We start from the raw sequence: 27,506 nt of genomic DNA, 5'->3' as shown, positions 1-27,506 counted from the left end.
AAAATACACATTAACGAACAAACAAGCTTATAAGCACAAACGCAACATAATACAGATACGCAATAAACACAAAACAAGATTTACTCATTTTCAACAAAAGAAATAGAATTTAAAATCCTTTATTTAAACAAAATATTTTATTTAATCATTGATTATATTGATAATGAATACAATAAAATGTCTCATTAAGATACAAGTAAAACCCATAAAAAATACTTAATATTTTATAACAACATTTTTATATTAATATAGTACAGAAAGCTACGTAAAAGATAAAATCTGCTATTTCAAAACTGTAACAATTTCTAAGATTAAAAACATAAAATAAATTAAATTAATAGCATAAATTGATAAAAAATGAAATAAATTTCTCCAGCTAGTCAATACTAGATTTATAATTTCATAACTATTATAACATTTTTTTTTTATTTTTTATTTACCAGAACAAAAATTAAAGATTATAATAACTGGTTTCTATTTCAGTCTCAACGTTACACAGTTAACAATTTCTGATTAATATGGATACAAAATTCCTAATATACCTAATAATAGTTACTAATAGTATTTGAGAGATAAGCTATTTTCTAAATTTCATGAAATCCTTTTTTCTTCAAACAACATTTAACAATTTAAAGGAACTGACAGGACACAGAATCTAAAATCACATGTGAACAATAAAAAACAAACAAATAAGAATATTAATATATTGCACAAATGTGAAATTAATTTCAGAAATCTTCATTACAAGAAAGGATCAATTGAATAGAGGTGAAGTACATGTGATAAAAATGAAAATAAACTAAATATATGATGAAAGTAAGGCAGCAAAACAAAATTGTGAGAAAGCACAAATATGGGCTTAATCAGGATGCAAAACGATATGACTGTTTAGTGGAAGGAAGTTACTTGATTTTTCTAAGAAAAAAATGATTCAATGATCTAAAAATTAGAGTAATCAAAGAGTGGAACAAAAAGCAGTAATATGCTACTAAAACAGAAGCATACAAACTAAACAAACCAAGTCTGATTAAAATCTACACTGGTTATGATTACCTTCATTTTTATTATTATATCTCACAGTTAAGATACAAGATCTCAATTGGAAATGTTCATTAGGACTGAAAACAAAACAAAAATACTAAATTATAGTTAAATAAATTACTGAAATTGATAAAATAAATATGATCAAAAGTCTACTAAATTTACATTTTATCATAAGCTAACTTCCGATTCAGAGAATCTAAATTATCATAAAAGTAAGATCCAGCCTTCATATAATACTATAATGCGATACTTTCTGATATTTAATATCTTTATAATTTGTTTAACAATAATATATAAATTTTGAATATCCATGTGAATAGATAGCATTGAAAAATGTCAAATCAATAATTTTTCAACATAAACATTTTGTATAAAAAGATAAAAAACAATTAACAATAAAATTATGTAGTAAAAAGCTCATTATTTCAAAACAGAAAAATCTTTGCAGGTTGCTTTTAACTGTTGAAAGTTGAATACTACATGATATTTTCCATTTTTAACACTTCTAACTGTCCCCAAGAAGGTCCTGCCTTCACTTTTACTGGGAGAGGAATTCGTAACTGCCAAGCATTCTCCATTTCTCTTTTAATTATTTGAATGGCCATTTCAAAATAATTTTTTGGTACCTGAAAACAGATTTTCTTTTTTAACAAAATCAATATTATAAAATAAATTCATTATTTTAATTGAGATAAATAAATCTATTTCAATTCTCTCCAGTAATTTTAACCTATAATTTTTAGTTAGATTAATCAGTACCATATACATTTCATTTAGCTGCCTGCAATTTGTATACGGCTGATTTGTTTTAAATACTGATAATGTTAGTTAGTAACTGTCTTTTTCCAGACTCCCATTTACTGTTTTATTGCACTTCTTCTTACACTTAGCTGGGTGTCTCCCCATTTGTAGATTAGGTACATTCATGGAGGCAACGAATGGCTGTATAATAATGAGAGAGGCCACCAAAACAATAAACAAATTTTAAAAAATTTAAAAAGTAACATATATACTTTATTATAGTTAGTTACTTTTAAATTTTCTTTCAACTGTCAAATGTATTACAAACTTAATATGGATATTTTATTACTTAAAAAAATAAAATTAAAGAGCTTTGTCTGCATAGTATTAATTAATGATGAAAAAACTAAATAAGGCAATATGTGTACTCTACATAAATAAAAATGTTAAATCATAAAAAAATAAAAAGGTGGCATAAAAAGTAACACTGTCCATGTTTGTGTCACCTCAGACTGTGTTTGTGTGGTTTAATCCTTCTTTCAACAGGAAATATGGGAATATGTTTCAGTCATTACAGTGGCTTCATCTGCAGTACACCAGCTGGTTGCAAGTAGTGCAGTTGCCTCCTATGGCATGATGGGATAACAATTTCACCTGTGGACTTGAACAAGGAACTCTGTCTCCTACTTGAAAGAACAAAGAAACCAACTCATACTTGATCTGCTGACAAGGCAAATCTTTGCTCTTATTAATATTAAAACCTAAGCTACTAAATTAAGTTTATTTTTATCGTTAAAGACTGTTTTTTTTAATTAGCAGTGATTTTCGCTAGTTTTACTTATCACTTTTTTGGCCACTAATACTGATAATAAAGAGTTCTTGTAAAACAAAACAGTACGCCAAGTAAATCATAAGAAAATATACTTACCTCATAGATAAGTTCATCATGTAACTGCAATACTAGTTGGGCACCAGGACAATATTTTTCCAGTGAAGCCTGAACTTTTAACATACCTTTTTTGGAAATATCAGCTGCTGAACCCTGAATTTTTGTGTTTATAGCTTGCCTTTCTGCTTGACCTAGAAAGAAAACAGTGACAATAATAACTTAATAAAATAAATTATAAAAATAAACTATACAGAACTACATACACAAGTTTTTCACAATCATCAATGTAACTATCACAATTAACCTAATACCCAATGGTGACTGCAATGATAGATGAAGTACCTTATTGTTCATTAACCCTTCACATGTGGTAGATCACGTGAATTTGTTTTTCAGTATATGGCTCCAATATCAAGTTTTCACCATTTTCACAGTAAAATCATTACTCATATAAAAAAAGTTACTATATAATTAATTAAAAATCATAATAGTAAGATATAAAGTTTAAAAACTTATATTCACTTCTAGGATTGGCATGTTGGAAAAAATAAAGCCCTGAATTCCGGTTTCATTTGTATATGCACATTCATGCTGCAAATTTTTACCTAATCTTAAACAGAAATAAATTTGATATAAGTATTTTGTAAGGTTCAATTTGATCTTTTTGAAAGATTGTATTTAAATGTGAAATTTCATTAAAAAAATTAGGTCTCCATTTTTACCTTCTAAGCTGTTACAGAATATAATAGAACGAAAAACAGTGCTTAACTGTAGGTAGATTACAATAGACCAGGAGCATTAGATATTGATTTCAGAAAAATTCATACCACTCTATAACTTGAAATAATGATGTAACCGATGAAATCTAACAAAACAATGACATGAATCAGATCTCAGAAAGAGGGAAATAGAAAAAATGGTCTGAGTAACCCACGAAAATCATGCACAGCTTGGTAATCACAGTAAAAGGTTTTAGGTAATCACTTAACGTATCAATAACAATAACAATTTTATAATTAGGTCACACACAATATGCATAAAAGCACGAAAAAAATTAACCTGACTTATGAGACTGAGTAGCTTTTTTATTTTTCTCTCAAAACAATTCAAATTCTGGGAACAATAGTTCTAATGTTGTCCAAAAAGTACCCCCGAGCTCGATGCTGTAAATTAATCGCAAAATAAGTATTTTGTAAAAAAAACTCAGTGTCCATAAGTTTTGAGCATACAGGGATTTCTAGGTCTACTTGAACTAAATTGAAAGAAGAGGCAAAATTTGCCTTTTTTTCTTAACAAAAACATTATATTATGGCTCATTTTTTATTAATGTTTATAAAATTTTACAACATTCTTAAACAGAATGTCTCTGTGAAAAATTCATGTATTCAAATAAAACCAAATGCATCTGAATGTACTTTTTTACCTTTAATTTGGGCTTTAAAAGACTAATCATTTCAGTATTATGGAGATATTTGCAGCAATTGTTTTTTATTCTAAAATTCACAACTCCAAAGCTAATTAACATTAAGGACTGAAATTTGGAGGGATGATTAAGAGATATTTAAACATTAATTTTATGTGCATTTCAGATTTTTTAGTGTGAAATTGCTCAAAAAACAGTGACCCAACAGCGCGATCAAGTTTGAACTGCGTTTCCAGCATCGAATGCTTCACAGCTCTCGAGCACTCACAAAGTGACCTTGGGACTTCAAACCGTCATGGTGATTGGTATCTCTGGTTCCAATCATTGAAAATTTATGATTTTATTTTAAACTGTGGTAGCATGTTGAGATAAACAGGAAAAAACATTAATAAAACATATAATTACAACATTCTTCATGAAATAAGTCATTTTTGTGGTATGTATTTGTAATATTTCCAATTATACGTTTGCAACTGTATGATTTTGTTGTTTCTTATACTATTAACATTTACACCAATTAATAGATATGTCTGAACATGTATGAATGTTTATAAAACAATGAAATGTACATTAATGAATATTACACTTGAAGTATAGCATGTACTTTTGTAAGATGTAATCCAATTATTAGTAACATAATTTTTATATATGATATAAGAAAGGGTCATTTTACACAATGTGTTGACATTGGAAGCAATATGAAATGAAAATATTGTTACAACTGGTTGAAAATTTTGTTATATTTTATTACAAAAAATACAAAATTAAATATATTAAAGGGGCTGTTTTATCCTCTGATTATGATGTATTTCTTCTGTTGCTTCTACTGTCTCTTCTTTTTTTTTGTTTTTCACCATCTTCTTCGCTCACCAAATCAATCTTAGTAATTTTTTCACAATCTGTACAGTCTCTGTCATGATATTCAGCACAAAGATCTGCACAAAGCAGCCCATGCTTCTGGCAGTTACATTTGTTGCTTGTGCACTCTTGTGTGTACTTGCACAATACCATCTCCAACAAATTTTGTGGAATCATTGGAGAGATAGAAATTTTGTGAAATTATTGAAGGACAGCGCAAATAATTGTTAAATTTTAGCCAGCCCCAATTTTCAGGAAGTAACTTACTATTCCCAAATTGACATTTCTCTTGATAGTAAGTACAAAGGCAGTGTTGAATAGCTGCTACTTTTGTCGAGGGTGAGGACTGATGTTTAAAGATTATTTTTAATGTTGATTCACGATAGAAATAAAAATATGTATCCATTAGTGTTTAGAAAGTTTTATTTTTTAGTCAATATAGCTGGAATAAAATTTTGCAACCATTTTCAGTGATGGTTTCAGATATTGCTATATGATTATTATAGGCTGCAGCTAATTGTTGCAATTCTACATTCAGAATTGAATTTATGAGTCTCATAAGTCAGGTTCATTTTTTGCAAATTGCACATGACCTAATTATGAAATCGTTATGTACAATGTTTTAATTGATAGATATCTAAGTGATTACCTAAAATGTTTTACTCTGACATTTTTTCTGAAGCTAATTATGGTTGAGCAATACGTGATTTTCATCAGTCACTTGGGCCATTTTTTTAATTTTCTCCCCTTTCGAAACCTGATTAATGTTACTGTTTTGTTTCAAACATTAGTTTTCATTGATTACATCATCATACCAAATTACAGAGTGGTATGAATTTTTCTGAAATCAGTGTCTAATGCTTCTGGTCTATTGTAATTTAGTACTATTACAATAGTTAAGCACTTAGAAGGTAAAAATGGAGACTTAATTTTTTTAATGAAATTTTGCATTTAAAAACAATTTTTCAAAAAGATCAAATTGAAGCTTCCAAGATCTACTTACTAATTAATTTCTGAAATCTACTTAACTAATTAATTTCTGAAAAATCACCTGTTTTACGTCTTAAGTTCCTGGCCTACAGTCCATATTTGATATTTCTTAACATTTAAAGATTCCTTCAATAAAAAAAATTATAATTTTAGTTCCATTACTCTGTGTGTTTGAACACATCCATGTTTATGTGAATACACACACACACACTAGCATGCATAAATGAGGTGCTACACAGACATTAAACATTAGACATTAAACATAACACACATCAATGAGAGGCACCTATCGATCCTTAAAAAAATGATATTAAAAAATAATTATATCATTGTTAAGATTTAATATGAACTAAGGATTGACAAAAGGTGTCTTTAAGTCAATATGCGAGTTCAGTTCAATTATTGTATTGGCAATTCATTTATTAATATTGTCACATCTTCGTGATTCAACAAGGATATTTAGAAATAGCACATGTAAAGATTTCTTACAAATCCAGTTTATTACTCTTAAATAATTTATAATATACAAAACAGTAATCCAGATTAAATACAAAAAAATTAATTTAATAACAATTAAATTACAAGAACCAAATAATAATTCTGATTTACTACAACTAAAAGAGGGTTACAACTTAGGTTTACAACTAATAGAAACTAATATTGGATTAGCAATAAAATAACAGAAAAATCTACAATTCACTTTATGCAAGTATTATTCTCTTCTACTGTTTACAAAAGAACTACCCTACACTTTAAAAATGGATAGAGTAATATCACTTTCAATTCTGTTCACAAATAAACTCACCGAACAGCTTCTTGTTTTCAACCACTGTCTGAAATGGAATACTCGTGATGCACTCTTCATTCATTTGTTATCAAATACTTATTCTGAATGCTCTCATTCACCGTAATCAATTTTACTGCACACTGAACTGAACTTCAACTCATAACTCTCACTCCATTGGTCCCGGGCAGTATTTACATCTTCTCACCTGTAGTACCAGTACCCAACCCGTCCTTTTGATTGTTCATGCATAATAACTTCCATTGTTTACAACTTCTACACTTATCTATTAGTTCCCTATGCTTCTATGTTTTTCTAGAAAGAATGCCTTTGTGGTCTCTTCTAGATTCTTCTTTCTTCACTTTCTCTTTTTCTGGATACTTCTCTATCCATTTCAGTGCCCCCTCCTTAAAGATGATGTCATTAACTGACTTCATGATGCAAGCAGGTGCCTCTTGCTCTTGACCATACATGTTGCCTCCACATACATACATGCTTGCTCTTGATCATAGTTCTTCAATGAACGTGTATGCTGCCTCCAGCTGGATACATCCAGCTTTAGTTGGGCTGCCACGAGTATACATACTCGTGGCAGCCCAACTAAAGCCTGTTGTGCTAGCTGCTGATAAAAGTGACAAACTCTTACAGTGACTCAGTGTTCTGGACTCAACCCAGTAGCTCACACCTGTAGATAGCCACCAGATTTAGCTGTCCATAGTGACCCTCTAGAACTGCAATGACATCTTCATAGCCAGCCATAAATTGTACACTCTGTGAACTTCTCTACTTGGCCATGAAGTGTAGCGATCAGGAACATGGCCTCCTCCAGTGTTGTCCAACCATTATGACTGGATACCACCTCGAACTGCCACCTGAAGAGAGCTCACGATGTACTTCTGTTAAACTTGGGTGGCTTCACCGCCATAGGACATCTCATTGATGTGCCTAATTCTTGGTCCTATGAACTGTTAACACACAATTCCCCAGCACTGCGGACTACTTCTGTAACCTGGACAATGTTTTTATGGCTAACTTCTATAACTTAATCTACATTACTTCTTACATTACTATTAACCTAAATTACCCAATTCTCTAACTTATTAAAGTCTATTTTAAAACCTCTAAATCACATTTAACACTTCTATTTTATTTTTAAGTTCTGTACTAAAACTAAGGCTACCTAATTTATCCTCAATATTATTCATATGATTATCCATTTTATTCCTATTTTCATTCAATTTATCCATATTTTCATTCATATTCTCTTTCATTATACTCATATTTTCATTCATGTTTTTCTTTCATACTTTCATTCATTTGGGGTAACAACACAATAATGTCCTCATTGGTAGCGACAATCTTATTGTTAATAAATTATACTTATAAATTCAAAAACAAAAAAAGTAAGAAAAAGAACTTATCAATAACTAAAATGTTAACTACCGCTGCTATTAAAATTTTAACACTAAACCAAATTTACAGGATAAATAACATAAAAAGTAAGCCAAACAGTAAGCAAGCAAATAAAACTACCAAATAATTAAAAAATAAAATTTAACAAATATAAACCTTAAACTGCTCTTGAGTACCCTAGTACTCTCAATATCCCACTTCTGAACTAGCGTTTTGCTTGTTCACAATTCAACAAGGATATTGACCACAGGTAAAGATTTCTTACAAATTCAGTTTATTACTCTTAAATAATTTACTTGTATAATGTACAAAACAGTAATTCAAATTAAATACAAAATTAATTTAAAATAAAAGTACAAAAACCAAAATACAATTCCAATTTACTAAAGACTTCATAATAAATAATAGAAATTAATATTAGTTAACAATAAGATGAAAATAGAAACATTTACAATTCACTTTTTGCAAGTATTATTCACTTTTATTGTTTACAAAAGAACTATCCTACACTTTATAAATAAGTACAGTAATGTCACTTTCACTCCTGTTCACAAATAACTCAACGAATAGCAAATTGTTTCCAACCACTGTTCAAAACGGAATACTTGTGATGCGTTTGTTACCATGACATTTACTCTAAATGCTCCCACACACTGTAATCACTTTTATAGCATCAGTGAACTGAATGCAAACTTGCACCTCTCACTTTGCTGATCCCCAGCAGTATTTGTATCTTCTGATCTGCAGGGCAGTACGCAACCCATCCTTTTGATTGTTCAAGCCTACTAATTTCCACTGTTCCCACCTTCTCCTGTTAAAGCCCATCAGGGCTAGGAACAGGAGGTGTGGCAACTGGAATCATCACATGGGGGGGGGTCTACCCCTACAGGGGTTGGGATTTCCCCACCTCCTATGCTTTTCTACCAGTCCTTTTCTAGAAAGAATCCCTTTGTCTTCTCTTCTAGATTCTTCATTCTTCATTTTCTGTCATTTTCTTCTTTCTAGAAGCTTCTCTACCCGTTTAACACTAACCATTAACACTAACAAATAATAAGTTTTAATTACGCTAAACACAGTTTTTCGCACATGAAACTTTTATTATGTTTCTAATGTAACTTTTTCTGCTGAATTCAAAAATGCAATCAGGATTTTTCCATCACCCATAGTTTTTGTGAAATAACATTTTTGAAGTATTGCTATTAAAGAAATCAACATATTTTTTTTTGATAACTTATGTACAAGAAAGAATATTTTAAATGATTTGTAACAGAGGGTGGAGTACAAAAATACCATTACTAAGGCAATACATGTATATGCATAATGAATTATTTACTGTTGGTTTTGAAAAGTTAGCACAGAGGGGGCAGTCTTCTGATTCATACAATTAACACACCAGTATTGTTTAAATGTATGCCAAGAAATCTGTAAATGAATTGGGGATAACTTCTGCTACATTGTGGGGTTTGGACATTTAAAGAATAAAGATGAAGTTTGACCCCACTAGTCAAAAAATGTTATAAACTGTACTTTGGCTGTAAATACGGACATCAAAATAAGACCTTGACCCATCATATCTGCTGTTTGATCGGTGGGAAATGTTTGACAGACTGAGCTAGGAATAATTGGCACATGAGTTTTGCCATACCAATGGTGTGGTGTGAACCACAAGACAATTTGGTTGGACTGTTATTTCTGTATTAAGAAGATAAAAGAAATATGTATGTAGTAAATCCAAACACACAAAATTGTATTTTGGCATTATGTGTGCCAAATTTACTGTCTGCTATATATTCAGTCTCTGAAGATAAGGACTTAATTGTACCACATCTTCCAACATATCTCACTTTAGAATATGAATTGGAATACGAGATAGTAACTGAAGTTTGACATGAGAAGCAAGGTCATCCTACTTTTGAAACAGAATTCTCTTACCATGAACTTCATCTGATAACTCAAGGTGAATTAAATGACCTTGTTTGACTCTTACTTGTTTGTCAAGAAACAAGTAAGAGGTTTTGGGATCTAGGCTGAAAGGTTGGAATCTTTTCTGCACTGACACTGTAGTGAGAGTGTTTCTTTTACAATCGTCAGGAAGATTTTCAAGATTTATATTCTAAAGAAAATAGTTTTGTGTCTGTAAAAAATGTGTATGGCATGGATGCACTTCATTACGAATACAATTATACAGAATGGAAGACTGTTTATTGGTTCTTCAAAAGTTAATCTTTGTGCAATAGCAACAAATCTCCTTCTGTGTCATTAGCTAATGTAACTAACATAAAAGAAACAAGACAATATGAAAATTCTGTTAGAAAATATTCAGTACAAGTATCATTGAACTACATATTGTAATTCAAAAGTTATTGTGTTCGCTAATCTGTTTATAACTTGCATACACTAAATTTTGTTGCCATTTGTGCAAATGAAACAACAAGGACAAGACAAATTACATCAGGAAGAAATGGACCCAAACCATGAAGCAATTATACCTGGAAAGAAATGTTGTACATCCCCTAAAAGTGGTGCTGGATTACATTATTTGAAAGAAAAATTTAATGTTAGTGGTACTAAAATCAAGGAAAAAATTTTTGTTGAGTCCTCAAATAAAAACGTTGATTAGAGATAGACAATTCATAGAACTTTTAAGCCAAGTTGAAATGTCAGCAAGAAGTTTATAGGTCATTTTAAAGTGTTATGCAAAACATATTAGGACATCGTAAACCCCCTAACTACCATGAAACTGTGGATGAATTTATTACAGTCGTACAAATGAAATGTAATGTGTCCCTAAAAATTCATTTCTTAGATTTACACCTTGATTTCTTTCAGAAAATCTTAGAACTACCAGTGAAGCATGTTGAATGCTTCCACCAGCAAATCTCAGTCATGGAAAATAAGTACCAGTAACAGTAGAGTGCAAGAATGCTTGCAGATTATTGTTTGACACTAAAGAGGGATGTTCCACATGGCAAACGCAAAAGAAAAATAACAACTACTGCATTTTATATGAGTTGAATACTGCCCTGCATGCGCATAAACTTTTTACATTTCTTTCAAAGTTTATCCATGTATCACAAAAAAACAATGGCTGAAGAAGAAAATTTATTTTCACACATTTGAATTTAGCATACAGCACAGCAATTTGAAAAATAAATTACTGAGCAATTAATTAATTATATAATGTCTCGTAAAAACATATTACTTCTTAATGAAGAATTAGAGCTGACAATATCAAGCAGGAAGCGTACTCTATTAGATAAAGTATGAACTTCTTTTGTTTCACGACAATGGGTAATACAACTCTTTAGATATGTCTGCAAGGTAGGATATGCAGCTTTGAATGAATCCATCATTTCTTTAGCGTCTTTTTCTGATAACTTCATTTGCTCTGCTAATGTAGAAGTACCCATGCCATAAATTAGGCCATAACATATCTGCTTTGCATGCTGTCTAATCTCTCCAGTAACCTAAAAAAACAGAACATTCACAAGATGTAAATATAAAATTAAATTATAAGATAAAAAACAATCTATATTTCAGTATACACAATGCCTAAACTGAAAGAAATGAAAGACATAATAACCTACTTTAACCAAAATACACTCTGGGTACTGGATAAGATATAAAAGATATCTCTTGCAAACAGCTGGTTCAGTAACACCAGCAACATCTCAAGCAGCAGTAGAACCCTAGAAATTGAAGGATATGAAGCAAAGTTAAAATGAAAACCATATTAATATTAATATAGGTAAAGAGAACATTCACATTTAATAAATTCTTTTATTCCGAGAATTTGTTGATCCTCATACATCACTGAAGATAAACAATACCAAAAATCAAGCTGCAAGCTTGCATTTTATGGGTTTTCCTAACGAGCAAGTGATGAATGAAAATTTTGCTTTTTAAGAAACAAATTTAGGTTTTAACTTGTTTAAAAAAATTTCATTAAAATCATTTTATACACAAATTCACATATTTTATTGTATTCACAATCTTCACATCTATACACTAATCATCATTTTCATACTCAGGATCTATATGCATTTACTGTCTTCTAAGCTGTCTGTTCAAATGTAAACTGGTTAAAACTATCTGGTTAGACACCATAGTAGCAAATCATTAAAAATAAAATTCTAATAGAAAAACAAGATCAGCTAAATTGACAGAATCTTCAACTTTATCACCATTAATTACAAAAAAGTCTGATTTCAGTTCTTACTGCAACATATCCGATACATCAGATTAATTATAAACTGAATCTGAAATAAAAAAATCTTTATATTCAGTTAAAAAGAAATACACAATTAAAAACTAAAAGAATAGACATTAAAAAAGTACTGCAAATGTAGACAAAAGTAAACACCAAAAATAAAAAGTGTATAAACATTTCAGAGTAAACGTAAACCCTCTCAGATTAAATCAGAAACAAGTATCAAAAAAAGGGAATCATATTTTATAATATCTGAGTAATTGAACTGTTTCCTAGAATATTATATCCTAACTAATTATAATTAAGTAGAAAAATTAAACAGAAGTATACGACACACCAGTTGCAATGTGCGACCCTGCCAAACTCATGACAGAATATAAGGCTATGTAAAGAAATGCTTACCAGAGCTAGGGTTGAAGAAAATGACAAAAATGAATAATAATTTAATAATTACACAATCTAAATAATTGGTATTGAAAAAATTACAAAGTATGTTATTACATAGTAAGTTCATTTTTTCTGTTAATTATACAAATTTATTACAAAAACTTTTTTACATTTTAAATTTCATTCCATTAACATAATGCAAGCATTAAATTTTACGATATGTAGCTATTAACAAAATAAACCCCAACTTCCAAGAATTCATTTCTGGTAATTTTGAGGAAATTGAAGATGTTGTGCATTAATCAAGCATTCTTTCATTTGAAAAAAATTTCTTAAATTACAAGAGGTACAGATGGGAGCATATTAACACATTAAACACCAAATCTTCTCATAAAATCTAACAACACATCACTTCACACCACTGATCAACTTCTCACTAGATCTACTTCTTAAGTTTGCTTCTTAATTTCCAACTTGAAGACATTTTTTGCAACTTTCTTCCATTCTACAACTTTACTGCCAAGTCTCTTTCCCATCCAATTCCTCTCACTCTTCTCTATTTTTCATTCACTCACTTCTTCATTTTCAACCCTACCTCTTCTTGTATTTAGATGTGCTCTGTAGGAGTTTCATTTGACTATTCTGAAATACACCTATGAAATACAATATTTTTAAAGCATATATCCAAGATGCTCTCAGTAAACTTCAATCCACACTAAAAAAAAATAATAGAAAAACACCCATATAGAATTCTGATAAAAAAATAAAGTTGAATCAACTGACCTTAGATTCAGGAATGTTGTACCAATTACTGGCAATGCTAGTAAAAATATCAGAAGCAGAGTGAAATGCCTGTAACAGTGCTTCATCTTCAGAAAAATGAGCAAGAATGCGCAATTCAAGTTGACAATAATCTGCTGACACTAGTAAATTTCCTGGAAAAATAAATTTCATATTAATTAAAAATGTAAGAAACAAAGTTTACAAATTCTTTTTTTAATTAGAATCTAAGAAATTAATGGAAGATCTAATGGAAAAACCAATAAACGAACTGAATTTTTTGAAATGAAAAAATTCAATTCATTTAATTCAAGTTGAAGCAGTTGAAGGACACCTGGTTGCGTATCAAGTAATGTTGCATATCAGCCATATTTTTTCCCCTTTTTTCCCTTCTCCTGAGCCAGACCCACAGTTAAGAATAACTCAGTCCAGGGGAGTGTCCTTTAACTCTAACAGGCCTTCCCGCCCACCAGCTGTATGTCTGACAAGGCAGGTCGGCATGCTGGTTGGATCTTTTTTACTGTGCCAGCCCATCTAACCCTCAGCAAGGAGACTCCAGCTCCAACTAAGATGCAACCTTTATTCCCACACTGAAGGCCAGGTCTCAGTCTTGTCTGTGCCTTATGAGGGGTCCCCAAGAGGATCCCCCACTGGGACTCTGGTCTTAACTCCCCCCTAGTGGATGACAGGTTCTGAAGATCTTCATCACAATAGGGAACTGTCATAGCAGTACATGTCATGTACAGAGTCCCCAACTGACTGATCATCGGAGCCCACACACCAAGGCATACCAGTCGTCACAGCTGAGGCTATCCAACGTCCCCCGCTAGAACCCTTTCTCCACTCATCATCCTTAGCTCGAAGTACCGTCTGGGAAAAGAAGCTGAACGCATCCCAATGAGCTGCAGAAGCAATTATGTGATTCATAATTGTATCAGCCATATTACAATTTACTTATTTCACTGAACAGTTTGTGCATCACATAAATGCACAATTATAACCATCGCATATATGAATTAATACAAACATAAAACGTATGAAATGAGAATTAAAAAGAAAACAAAACATTAATTCAGCAATATACAGGTGATTCCAATTTGCACAGCAATCTCTCGGGAGATGATTCTATACCCAAAAATATTGCTTTCTGCACTCTCTGTGAAATTAAACCTACTATAATTCTTGGGGTATAAATTGAAGGGTAAATTTGGTGCTTTCTTATAGTTTTTGATGTAAGAAATTGAATAAACATGGTCCCAGATCTCTATCTCACTTAGGTTTTAAGAAAAACAAGGTAAAACACAAAAAAGTTTTGTCAGAAAATAAATTTTCTTAGGTTAGGTATAAAATAACTTGTAGTTATTCACAGTGTGCGATACACACAAATTTATTTTCATTTGTAAAGTTAACAGACAATTTGTTAATACATAGAAAAGTAAATAAAAATTGATTGGCTGCTGTGCATCAATACTGGGAAAGTTATCCAAATTGAAAAGTACCATCATAAAACATTTGAGGCTTTAGAGAGGCGAGTTCGAGAAACAGGTATGCTTAAACCACAATGCAAATTATTTATTTGGACAAATCATTAATTATGCACATTGCAAATTATTTATCCAGTGAACCTGCGTGTGTACGATCATACTGAGCCCACAGTGCTATGTCTCTCCATGTCCTTCTTGATATATTAAAGCATCTCTAGAGTTATGGTTTAAAAGGCTTTCTCCACACTGTTATACAATGGTTAGTGATTTGTTATGTTATCTGTTATTCATTTGTTGTGTATTGATGTTAAGAAGCATAAGCCTTGATTATCTGGGTCTTCAAGGTAATGCTGTTGGGGTTAGTGATGCTTATGAACAACTCCAAGTCCAGCAACTTGGTAGTTCATTTAAGAGATCAAATACTTAAAAAGCAAAATGAACTGGAGCCCTGTTTTGCTATAACCAGACACATTTCAAGATACTCTTCCCTTATCGTTTCAATATTTGCAAAATAAAAATCATCATTCATGTACTCCTCAAAAAATAAATATGATCCAGACAAGTATTGTGATGACAACCTAGTCCAGATCATAACATGCGGTGGATTCCTTTTCTACTTGCACACAAAATAATCTGGGCTAAGGATTATTACTCCAGAAAACCACATCCCTGGCTGTGATATGCAATAAATTGCAAATTCATCGGAAACCAACACTCTTGTGTGGGATACCACACTTTGAAATCATGATAATAAAGCAAGGCAGACTGCCCTTCCATAACTCCATCCAAAAATTCATTCACAAAAGTTGCTCAAGATGATTTCATATTTAATATGGTTTCTCTTTTTAATATGAATGTGCATTGTTGACCATGATATTCTAAGTTTAGTTACTAGTTTAAAATAGATTTAATTACAGGCTGATCAATCGAATTGGCAATGGTGATAATACTTTTGCACTCTCATCTTCTTTCATCCATTAAGTGGTCTGTCTTTAACACTGCTGGAAGCAAATGCAAATTTCTCCCAATCAACAGTGTCACTTTAAAAGGCACACCCTAAATTGAAGCATTCATGAAAAACAGTCATTGTTTGTAGCATTGTTTGCTCTGTTTGTGTTGTGTTTCCAACACATGACACCAACTGCTTCTCAAGATCTAACCTTATATGTTCACATCAGTCATGTTTTGCAACTGAAACAAGAGAACGAGTGAGTGTCCTCTATGACCTTAAGAACAGGTTTACCAACTGTGGTAAAGAAGGAACTGGATACCGTACAACTTTCAAAACAGTTTCAATATGTTAATTGCAGGGGGGATACAAGAACTTCTCAAATATACTGCACTGAGAAACACTGTCTCTATCTCCATAATTTGACTGTCTTGAGAACACTGAAAAACTCAATTTAGCATGAAGATTTAATTATATGTACTATACAAGCAACATTTAAAGAAAAATGTTCACACCTGCCAATTGTTGTTGGTACTAACAGTAGTTGTGCTTGTAAAGATAAAAAATGAAGTGCATACAACTGAACATGAATAGGAGTGCAGCTACCCAAGACCTGGCCTGGCTGTCTGTGGTGGCCAGGCAGGCTGACTTCCTTATATTATCAGACCAAATAGGCGCACGACAAGTGACAGTCCCTGAGTGGACAGAGAAGGAAACACAGCGATTGGTAGATATAATCTCTACAAAGTATGCCATGGAACACAAGATAGAAGGAAATGGTTTTGTCGCAATAGTTTTGACAAACTGCATCCCATTCAACATCTACGTGTCCCCTAATTGTGACGACAATAGATTTCGAGAGGTCTTACGTGATGTGGAAAGACATATAAGGATGGGAAGAAAGCAGGTAATACTAACCGGGGATTTTAAACTGGAATGTGCAGAACTTGGGAGTCTGAGGTCTACAGGCAGGGGCTACGAACTAGCAAATTTTCTGTCATCGCTAGAGCTGGTAGTCCTCAACAAGCCCGCTGTCCCAACATTCATGGGAAGAGAAAACAGGTTGGTCCTAGATATAACATCTATCTCTGAAGGGCTGGCCCCTCTAGTAGAGAAATGGGAGGTAAGTAAGGAGTTCACCAACGACCACAGGGCGATTGTCTTTGTGGTAGACGACGGACATCCACAACAGATGCTTCCCCAGCAATGGAAGCCATCAGAATCACAGCTGCAAAGAGTGGTGGATGAAACAACTGAGGACATGGGAAATGCCCAACCCCTGACCGGAAGATTGATGTCGTTGTTGGTGGATAAATGCAGACAAGCAGTACAGAGTAAATGGCAACCACACAGGCAGGTCTACTAGTGGTCACTCGACATAGTGTCACTTAGAAAAGAGACTCAGAGGAAATGATGAGTACTACTGAGAGCAACCAGGCGCTCTGCAATTGGACTTGAAACACTGGCAGAATTGAAGGCAAAATATAAGATCATGAAGAGAAGACTAAGAGAAGCTATTAGGCTGGTCAAAGCTGAGGCCTGGTGGCGGCTCATGAATGACCTGGATGGTTACCACCCCTGCAGGAAAGCGTACCAGATTGTCATGAAGAAATTCAGCAAACGCCTCCCAAGGTTGTCATGGGATCACATGAATAAAGCTATATCGTCTTTATTCACAGCCACTGAAGAAGAATGGACAAGAACAGACAGAGGCCTACTACGCTTCTTGTTAGAAGAGCTACAATGGGCTGCGTAAAGAATTAATATGAAAAAGAGCCCGGGACCAGATGGGGTACCCGCGGCTATTACAAAATGCGTACTCGCATAACATTCATGGGCGATGTCAGATGCCTTCAACACCGCTTTGGATGGGGATGATTTTCCCTGCTGCTGGAAAGCGGCACAATTGGTTCTCCTCCCTAAACCAGAGCTTCCGCCAGGGGAGGAGTCGACATTTAGACCTGTTTGCCTACTAAATACAGTGGGGAAACTGTATGAGACCATGATAGCCGAAAGAATTAAAGCTGAGTTGGCAGCAGCGGAGGGACTCCTCCCAATCAATATGGATTCACAAAAGGCAGGTCCACGCTAGACGCAATTAAACATGTGGTAACGTAGGCGAACAATCGTGTGGCAGGTACATGGTGGAGGAGCCGTATTCTACTAGTGGTCCTCTTAGACATCGAAAATGCACTTAACAGCGTCCCGTGGCACGTAGTAATTGATGAGTTGTGAAGGAGTGTCCTTAGTGACTCCACCCTTCAGTCAGCAACAATTAATCTAAGGACAGATTTATTAGGGCGGACACTGAATAAGGAGCAATCGTGTTTAGCATGTCCGGGAGGGGGGGGGGGGGGGTCTGCAGAGCTTGGTCTTAGGTGACGTATGACGGCCTCCTAACAACAGAGCTTCCAGGAGATGCACATCTAGGAGGACTAGAATGTCGGCGTATGCTGACAATCTAGCCCTGTTAGTATCAGAACACACCAAGGACTTGATGGAGAGGACCGCCAATGACACAGTGGAGAGGATAAGTACATGGCTTCAGAAAAGGGGCTTACAACTAGCCCCACATAAGTCTGTAGTGGTGACCCTAGCAGGACAACGGAAACTGCAAAGGATGGAAGTTCAGGTGGACAGCCATACACTTCAGGATACAGAGGTGCTAAATACCTGGGCGTATGGCTGGACAAGTCAAGAAGCTTCACTGTTAAAGAAGTTATACTGAAAGTGGAGAAGGTACTAGCAGAATTGGGGAAGATAATGGCACCAAAGACAGGGCCACGGGTGAGTAGGAGAAGGGTGGTAATGTCCGTGGCCACTTCCATAATGTTGTACGCAGTCCCAGTATGGTACTATGCACTGGGGGTGAAGCGTTATGTAACGAGGATGGCTTCCCTACAGCACTGCGCAAACATACAAATTATCTCAGCCTGTCAAACCATATCAGGTGTAGCAGCAGAGGTGATCGCTGGAGTTCCACCAATCCACCTCCGGGCGCTGGAACTCAAACAAGTTTATGACAGTATGCCGAAAGCGGAGCCCAAGAAGAAGAGAACAGTTGAAAGGCAGGTGGAATGGATGCGAACGGAAAAGGGAGCCTGGACGAGCAGGCTAATCCCACGTCTGGAGCCGCGGCTCGTGAGGGGGTTCAGGGAAGTGAATTACTTTATCACCTAACTCCTCTCAAGGCATGGGGAATTTGGTTCCTATTTGTTCCGCTTCAGAAGACGAGCCACACCAACATGTATATATTGTCAAGAGGAGGATATCCTGGAACACATAATTTTTTACTATAGACGATGGGACGGAGTCACGAGACTCCTGGGATTGTCATGGACTACTCCTGATAATTTAGTAAATTACATGTCCAGGAAAGACAATAACGGGCAGATGTTGCATCACTGGCCTCTCGCATTTTGACTATGAAAGCAAGAGAGGTAGAACTATGGGGAGGAGGTGTTCTATCTATGTGTAAATCTATGTAAATCTATGTAAATCTATATAAATCTATGTAAATCTATAGAGGGGTAGAACATCTGACTCCAAGACAACCATCAAGTCTGCCAGGTACTCGTAGAAGGAAATTTGTAGATATGTAGATTAACTTGTAAATACTGACTTTGTCCATGTGTACTTATAATTTTGTATACTGATTGGAGCTAATAAAACTACACTGTGTGGATGTCAAACTCCACTAATGTGAATTTGAAAAAAAAAATTTCAAGGGGAACTGGCAAAAACGATTCTGTCACTAGGGGGTCAAATCATGGACACGTGCAGGACCAGGGAGGCAGACTCTTTGCTTAGGGCGTTTGGGTCCTGCAGATGGCTGGATCAGGATGTTCTGATGATGCATTGAGGACCCTCAAGGAAGCGAACGCGCAATTCAGGGTGGGTATGCATGGTGGTGGGGTACATACCCAGACCCAGACCAGGTGATAGGGAAGGGAAGGGTAGCCCCCTGGGAAGAGTCACCATGGCAACCAGGAGGGATGTCATGATGTCTCAATGATCCAAGAGGGACCCCATCAGGAGATCAGCTTCAAGCTGCACTAAGGGGGAACTAGTCTTCAGTCACTTGGGACCAACCAAAGTAACATCTTCTAGGCGGTTACCAGTTGCTCAAAAATGGTTAATAAAAAAAAAAATTGTTGGTACTAAGTTGAATGAAGTTTTGCTAGTATTTGACCTAACGAGCTGTAAAAATTATATCAGGATCACTTTATTGCCACTAACAATGAAACTTTAAAAAGGGATTAGGCCTTAATCAAAAGTAGACGAGAAATTAATGGATGAACAAATAGTTTTCGGAAAAAATTAACAAATAGAATATTTTCATTGAAAAATCCTTCATGTATTTTAGACATAGTGTTGTAAAATGCTGAAATTTCAAGAAGGATTCTGGCTAGCAATCTGTATTTAATGTATACAAATGAACCCAAAAAAGAATTGTCTCTAAGCTTATTGTCATTTGCTAATGATACAATAATAATAATAATAATAACAAAGGATAAAAATGCAAGAGATTGAGGCTAACAATTTTACACTGGTAACAACCTATTACAATCTTATTACAGTGGTGAAATATTTTATAACTATTAATTTAAAAACAAATAAAAATAAAACTGCATTAATTTTAACACTGCAAAATAGAACTAATAAACAAGATGTGATATGTCTAGTATATGAACAAAAATTAGTACAGATAAAATTTACCTGGTTTCCAGAAGCCTATAAAAGTATAAATTAAATATAATACAAAAAAATAAAATATTTATTAAATAAAATATCAGCAGGGCTGTACGTATTAAGATATATATATATATATAAATTGAAAAAAAAATTATCAATATAACAAAATAGTTTTATTCATTTACAGCAAATAAAAATCACATGCAGCTGGAATGAAAGAACCAATGAGATACATGTCGTATACTAGTAGAAAAAGACTTGTGTACTATAGAATCCAAATTATAAAATTTAACAGAAAACAGTCAAAAATCATAATCTAAAAGTTAGTTCAATTGTAACAATTAAATAAACACTATTACAACCAATTAATATTTAGAGGTAATGTGTTAAGAGTGGCAGCATTATTTTAATATATTTATTGATTTAGTTCATAATGGAAGGAAAAGTTGTCAAATCAAAGATTTCCCACTTTTAAAGATTTTATCAAATTTCTTAATTCAAGATGACAACTTCTCGAAAATATTAATGCATTCACTTCAAACAGGCAAATGAAAACAGTAAACGAGATCAAAGGACAGCATTATAACAATCCAACCAAATCCTTTATCAACACTTTACTTTAAATCATAACAAACTATAAAAGAAATAATGTCAGTTTTATTCAAAATTTAAGTCTAAACAATGATTATTTTGTAATTCAAACCATCATTTACAACAATGTAAAGAATTCTTAAATTTGTCCATCAATGAATGCAGAGATTTTTTGATGCATAATAATTGCTGTTTTATTTGTTTAAACAAGGGCCATTCTATTAATGAATATTAATCAAAAAATGTATTTATGATTTGTACTAAAAAAACACATAATGCACTCATTCACATGGGCAAAATTAATGATTCTAAATTAGAAGGCAATAAATCTGACAGTAATACTTATTGTTCATTTATTAATCAGTTAAACGAAAATATAATTTTATCTACAGCCATATGTAACTCCAATAATATATATGGTAATCACCATTCATGTAGAATCTTAGATTCTGGTAACCAGGCAAGTTTTTCTCAAATAAATTTGCTCAGAAATTAGGACTTGAAGCTTATTAAAATGATCTTCCCATTTTACTCATTATCTCAATCCAAATATAGTGAAACACATTACACTCTCAATATACTTGTACTACATATTATATTGTATACTTTTCATTCAAACTACAATGTGCTGTTTTATCTGATGTATCAGACAGTCTTCCATCATCCAGATTTAACATTTCTAATATTAATCTCCTCATAACATATTTCTAGCAGATCCAAAATTCAACATAGCAAATAACATTGACATACTAATTGGAGCTCAGTTTTATTTGAGTCTTATCTTGTCTGGGAAATTTATTTGTAACTTCAGATATCCTATTATGTAGGAAACTAAATTAGGATATTTACTTAGTGGTCGCCTTCCTAATAGCATTAAGAGCAACAACAGTGTCACATCTTTTCTTGCTCGTAACACTCATAAAAATCTTTCAACTATATTCGAGAATTTCTGGAAAATTGAAGAAATTAATAGATACAGTTAATGAAACCTCTACATGTAAAAACATTTTCAAACCACCACTACTCATAATATTCAAGGCAAATTTATTGTATCGTTGCCACGCAGAGATAATATCACACAACTAAGTGATTCTTTCTTTTGTTAATACTAAAAATAGATTCTTATCTTTGGAAAGAAAATGAAATAATACCAGCCTTAAAAAGGACTACTCCATTTTTATTCAGGAATATTCAGATTTAGATCACATGACTTTACTCAATTCCAATGATTTATTAATTAACAAATCAAATGTGCGCTATTTACCCCACTATCCAGTATTCAAACCTTCAAGTCTAACTACCAAACTTCAAGTTGTCTTTGACGGTTCAGCTAAAAGCACTAATGGTCTATCCCTTAATTATAATTTATTAGTTGGACCTGTAGACCTACAAGACCTATCTCCCATATTGCTTAGATTCAGACTAATTACGTCATTATGTCTGACATAGCTAAAATGTATTGTCAGGTAGGTATTAGTTAAATCTAGTGATTCCAATTTACAATGTATTGTTTGGCACGATTCTCCAGATCAAGTATTAAAACATTATGCATTACAGACCATAACATATGGGACTAGTTGTGCACCATATTTAGCCACACGATGTCAAATTCAAATAGCAAATGAAAATGAAAATGATTTTCCACTTCCATATAAGTCCATTCAAAATGATTTTTATGTTGATGATTATCTAACAGGTTCAGATAACTTAAATGAAGTTATTCAATTGAAAATTGATATTTCTAAGTTATTAGATCAATGTGGTTTTCCACACCATAAGTGGTTTTCTAACAATCGTACCATTTCTTCTTCTGAACACAACTCTTCCATTCCATCAAAACAAGAACAAAATTTACAGACTTTAGGAGTTCTATGGAACAATCTTACCCACACTACTTTTTCAAACTACTCATTCTAATAATTCCAAAAACCACACTAAAATAAATATTTTGTCCATCATAGCATAGGTCCTTTTGGACTCATTGGTCCTATTGTATTATCATATAAACATTTTATGCAATTGTTATGGCAACTTAAAATTAATTGCGATGAAATGTTACCCACCATGTTATTTACACAATGACTCAATTTATACAATCATTTGCATTTGATTGAATCAATTAAAATAAATCATTCCATCAAATCTAACATTGATAGTAGAATTAATTCAATTCAAATAAATGGATTTTCCAATGCTTCCATAAAGGGCTATGGCTGTTCCATTTACATAAGAACTGTATACACCAACCATACAATTACATCTAATTTACTTTGTTCTAAATCAAAATTAGCCCCCTTAAAACAAATTACACTACCAAGACTTGAAGTTTTTGGTTGTTTACTACTTAGTTATTTATTATTAAAGGTAATTAATGCCTTAAACAAACAGTTTGATGAAATCAATTTATACAAAGATTCTACTAGAGCACTACATTGAATACATGGACAACCACCTAATTGGAAGGTATTGGTCAGTAATAAAATCTCTGAGATTCAGAAAAATATTTCAAACACTAATTGGCATTATATCAAATCCTAAGATAATCCAGCAGATGTGTTGTCAAGAGGTTGTACACCAAGTAAATTAATTGATGTCACTTTGGTGGCATGCTTCTTTTTGGCTTTTACAACCTTCACCCCATTGGCCAAAAGATAATAATATTCATTTTTATAACTGTAATATGAATTCTGAATGTTTCATAGAAAAATGCAAAAAAAAAACTATCATTTGTACCTGTTGTATTCGATTACACAGAACAATTTTCTTCACTACACAGTTTAATTTGTACATTTAGTTTTTGTTTTAGATTTCTATACAATCTTAAATTAAATCATTCAGAAAGAATCACTGGTTCCTTAACTACAGAGCAACTAAACCATACTCTTAACTTTTCCATTCAACAATCGCAACACAGTTTAATTTGTACATTTAGTTTTTGTTTTAGATTTCTATACAATCTTAAATTAAATCATTCAGAAAGAATCACTGGTTCCTTAACTACACAGCAACTAAACCATACTCTTAACTTTTCCATTCAACAATCGCAACACATGGATTTCGGTAACGAAATAATCTTAAAAACAAGCAAACTATTTCTAATCAAAGCAAACTGCATCACTTGATCCATTTTTGGATAATGTAGGATTACTTTGTATAGGAGGCAGATTATGATAAGTCTGTATTGCATTACTATGTTAAACATCCTATTATTTTACATCCAAATGCAAATATTACCAAACTAATTATTAATGCCAACCACTTGCATCTTTTGCATTCTGGTGTTCAAATTAACACATCATTCCTTAACATCAAAATTTTGGATAATAAACAAAAGAATTATTTCTTCGATCATTCACAAATGTATCACATGTTTTCGTTTTAATATCAAAACCCATCTCCAACAGCTTGGCCAGCCACCTTCTACAGTAATTCCTTCCCAACCTTTCTCTACTTGCGCAGTACACTACAGCAGTCCAATTACAATTCAGCTTGGCGGGCAGAGGTCTAAAACCTTAATTAAAGCTTATATAGCTCCTTTTATACGTCTTTCTACTAAAGCTATTCATTTAGAATTAGTTTCTGATCTGACTTCACATTCGTTCATTGCTGCATTTAAAAGATTTATTTCACGTAGAAGTATATCTCTTCAAGTTTTTCAACAGTTCCGATTTCCTTGGCACCAAAAATATTCTGTAAGATTTGTATCAACTTTTAAAATCAAACATGCAAGCATTTTCATCTACTCAAGGTATAAATTGGTCATTTATTCCTCCCTCTTCTCCCCATTTTGGTGGTTTATGGGAAAGCACAATCAAAAGCATCAAATATCATATGTGCCATGTAATTGGACAAACAACTCTTAATTTTGAAGAATTATATAGTTTTAATACAAATTGAAGTCAATCTCAATTCCTGTCCTATCTTCACTATTTCAACAGACCAGAGAGACCTTTCTCAGATCACAGGGACACTTTCTCATTGGATGTCCCCTTACTTCTGCCTGAATCCAATTATCAAAAGGTTGAAATTAATCGCTTAGGCCATTGGCAACTACTCCAAAAATTTGTACAGTCTATCTGGAGATAATAGTCTAAGAACTATTTACATTTTTTACAGCAATTCAATAAATGGTGTTTTCCTTCTCATAACTATGGGGTTGGAGATTTAGTATATTAATTACCAACAACAATTCTTCACCCACGCATTGGACACACGGAATATCAAAGCCAATACCAAAGTTTACCTGGGCTCAGACAACCTAATAAGGGTTGCTGACTTACATACAGTTAATGGTCTATTAAGAAGACCTGTGCATAAATTATTCCTATTACCAATCTCTGATGATTGATTTAAATAATATTTTTAAGTAATATTTTTTATTGATTTAATTATTTGTAGACTACTGTTTTTGTAATTTTATTTGATTTATGTTCTAATAATACAATTGTTAACATGCTCAAAGATATTGTACTATTTATAACCTAATTTACATATTTTTTATTAATTTAATTATTATTATGTATTGATTTATATATTAAGGTCCAATAAGACACCATTGATAATTTATTGATCTTTTAAAATCAAATTTATTGATCTATTTTTTAAAATCAATGTGAATGTAATTGCGAACTATTATAGATTACAATATTCAATTGTATTATTATTATTTATTTAACACATTCGCTATAGAACAGCACAAATATGTGCTGTAATAGGGAGTTGCTGTGTGCTTGCCTTTGTTTGCGTAATTCCAGTACAGTACGGAATGGTAAGTTATTTAACTTAACTCTCATGCTGTACAGTCCTCATTTTTGCCATATTGTACTTGATGACTGTGCATTACCGGCATATAATTTGCCATATGTAATGAATATTTTATTTGCCTTTATAACTAAAAATATTTTTTAAAACCATTTTATAGTCTACGATATCTCTCAGAAAATATATAAACTAACTCCAATTGAAACAGTTCTTTTATACATATTCTTATTTAGCATCTATTCATAATCAAGTGAGAAATAAATCAATTTATTAATTTGGATGATGTATACAAGATAAAACATTTTATGTGAATTGATTCAGACCCAATTACCCGGAAATAAATTAAAAATAAATAATAAGTTCACAAATCAAAACAATAAGTAATGGTGACGTAATATAATTTAATCTATAAATAAAAAACAGCATTTATAAGATTAAGTAATATTATGAATGTTTTATTGAATAACTTGTGATAAAAATATATGAAAAGGAAATAAAATTGTGAGAAAGAGATTAAAAAACAATGTGATATGTGGTACAGCACAAACATATACCAAATGAAAATCCAAGGTCAAGCAATTCAGCATGTAGAATAAATCCATATAAAAACTACACACACAATACAAAAACCTCAGGACAGCCAATATATGCCACAATGCATAGTAGGTAATTACTATATGGCATAATAATAACCGTTAAGCAAGATGGTTAAGTTCGCTATTTTATCCACCGCAGCGAATGTGTTAAGCAGTATGCATAATTATTAATATTTGAGATACTAATAACGGGTTATTATATTTATTATGAGTTTTTTAATTACTTCCATTATACATTTGTATGAGTACTATTAATATTGTATCACAAATGAATGTAAATACAATCTCAACTAATTATAGATATTAAAAATTTAATTATATTATTGTTTATTTATTCAATGTGCATAATTAAACTTGTTTGCTATTCTGTTAAATGTAACATTATAGACTTTATCATGTATTTATTCACAACTGTTTGATACTTTTATTTATATTCATGTATGTAATTTAATATAATTGCAATTTAATGTTTATTCATATTATTGTTTGTAATAGTTTCATTTACAACATTAAACTAAAAAAAAAAAAAAAAAAAAATCTGATTTTTGGCAGGCAGTTATGTTAAGATTCATACTTCCTTTCCTCCTTTTATGTTTTATAAATAAAGTTAAACTATAACTGCCTAGTTCTTCTTACTCATTATAAATTATTGAATTTTTCTATAATCAGTTGGCTCTGTTAACAGCTGATATTTTATATGAATATTGTAACAATGCATCTAATTCTCTATTGTTCAGACTAGTACCAGCCATCAGAGACTTAACATGTCCTATAATATCAATTTATAACTAATTAACATACAACAATATCATATGTATAAAATAGAAATTTAAAGGATCTGACAAGCCTTACTTGCAGATTATTATCTGGGATGATTTTGGTTTCAGTTTACAGCAGACATCAGGATCTGC

General features: G+C 32.4%; 1 protein-coding gene across 1 annotated transcript in view; it reads right to left on the bottom strand.

Annotated features, from left to right (window-relative positions):
- Positions 1-115: 115 nt before the first annotated feature.
- The window catches only part of PolQ (DNA polymerase theta), a 123,094-nt gene continuing 95,703 nt past the window's right edge, over positions 116-27,506 (bottom strand). The window contains exons 24-27 of the mRNA XM_075360699.1: positions 13,523-13,674; positions 11,345-11,609; positions 2,714-2,865; positions 116-1,670 (exon numbers count right to left, since the gene is read on the bottom strand). Of these exons, the coding sequence (XP_075216814.1) occupies positions 1,521-1,670; positions 2,714-2,865; positions 11,345-11,609; positions 13,523-13,674 (719 nt within the window). The 3' untranslated portion in view covers positions 116-1,520. The remainder of the gene's footprint in view (positions 1,671-2,713; positions 2,866-11,344; positions 11,610-13,522; positions 13,675-27,506) is intronic.

Source organism: Lycorma delicatula, chromosome 3 (assembly GCF_047948215.1).
Source record: "Lycorma delicatula isolate Av1 chromosome 3, ASM4794821v1, whole genome shotgun sequence".
Taxonomy (NCBI): domain Eukaryota; kingdom Metazoa; phylum Arthropoda; class Insecta; order Hemiptera; family Fulgoridae; genus Lycorma; species Lycorma delicatula.
The sequence above is the reverse complement of the archived record's forward strand: the minus strand, read 5'-3'. Positions and strand labels throughout refer to the sequence as shown.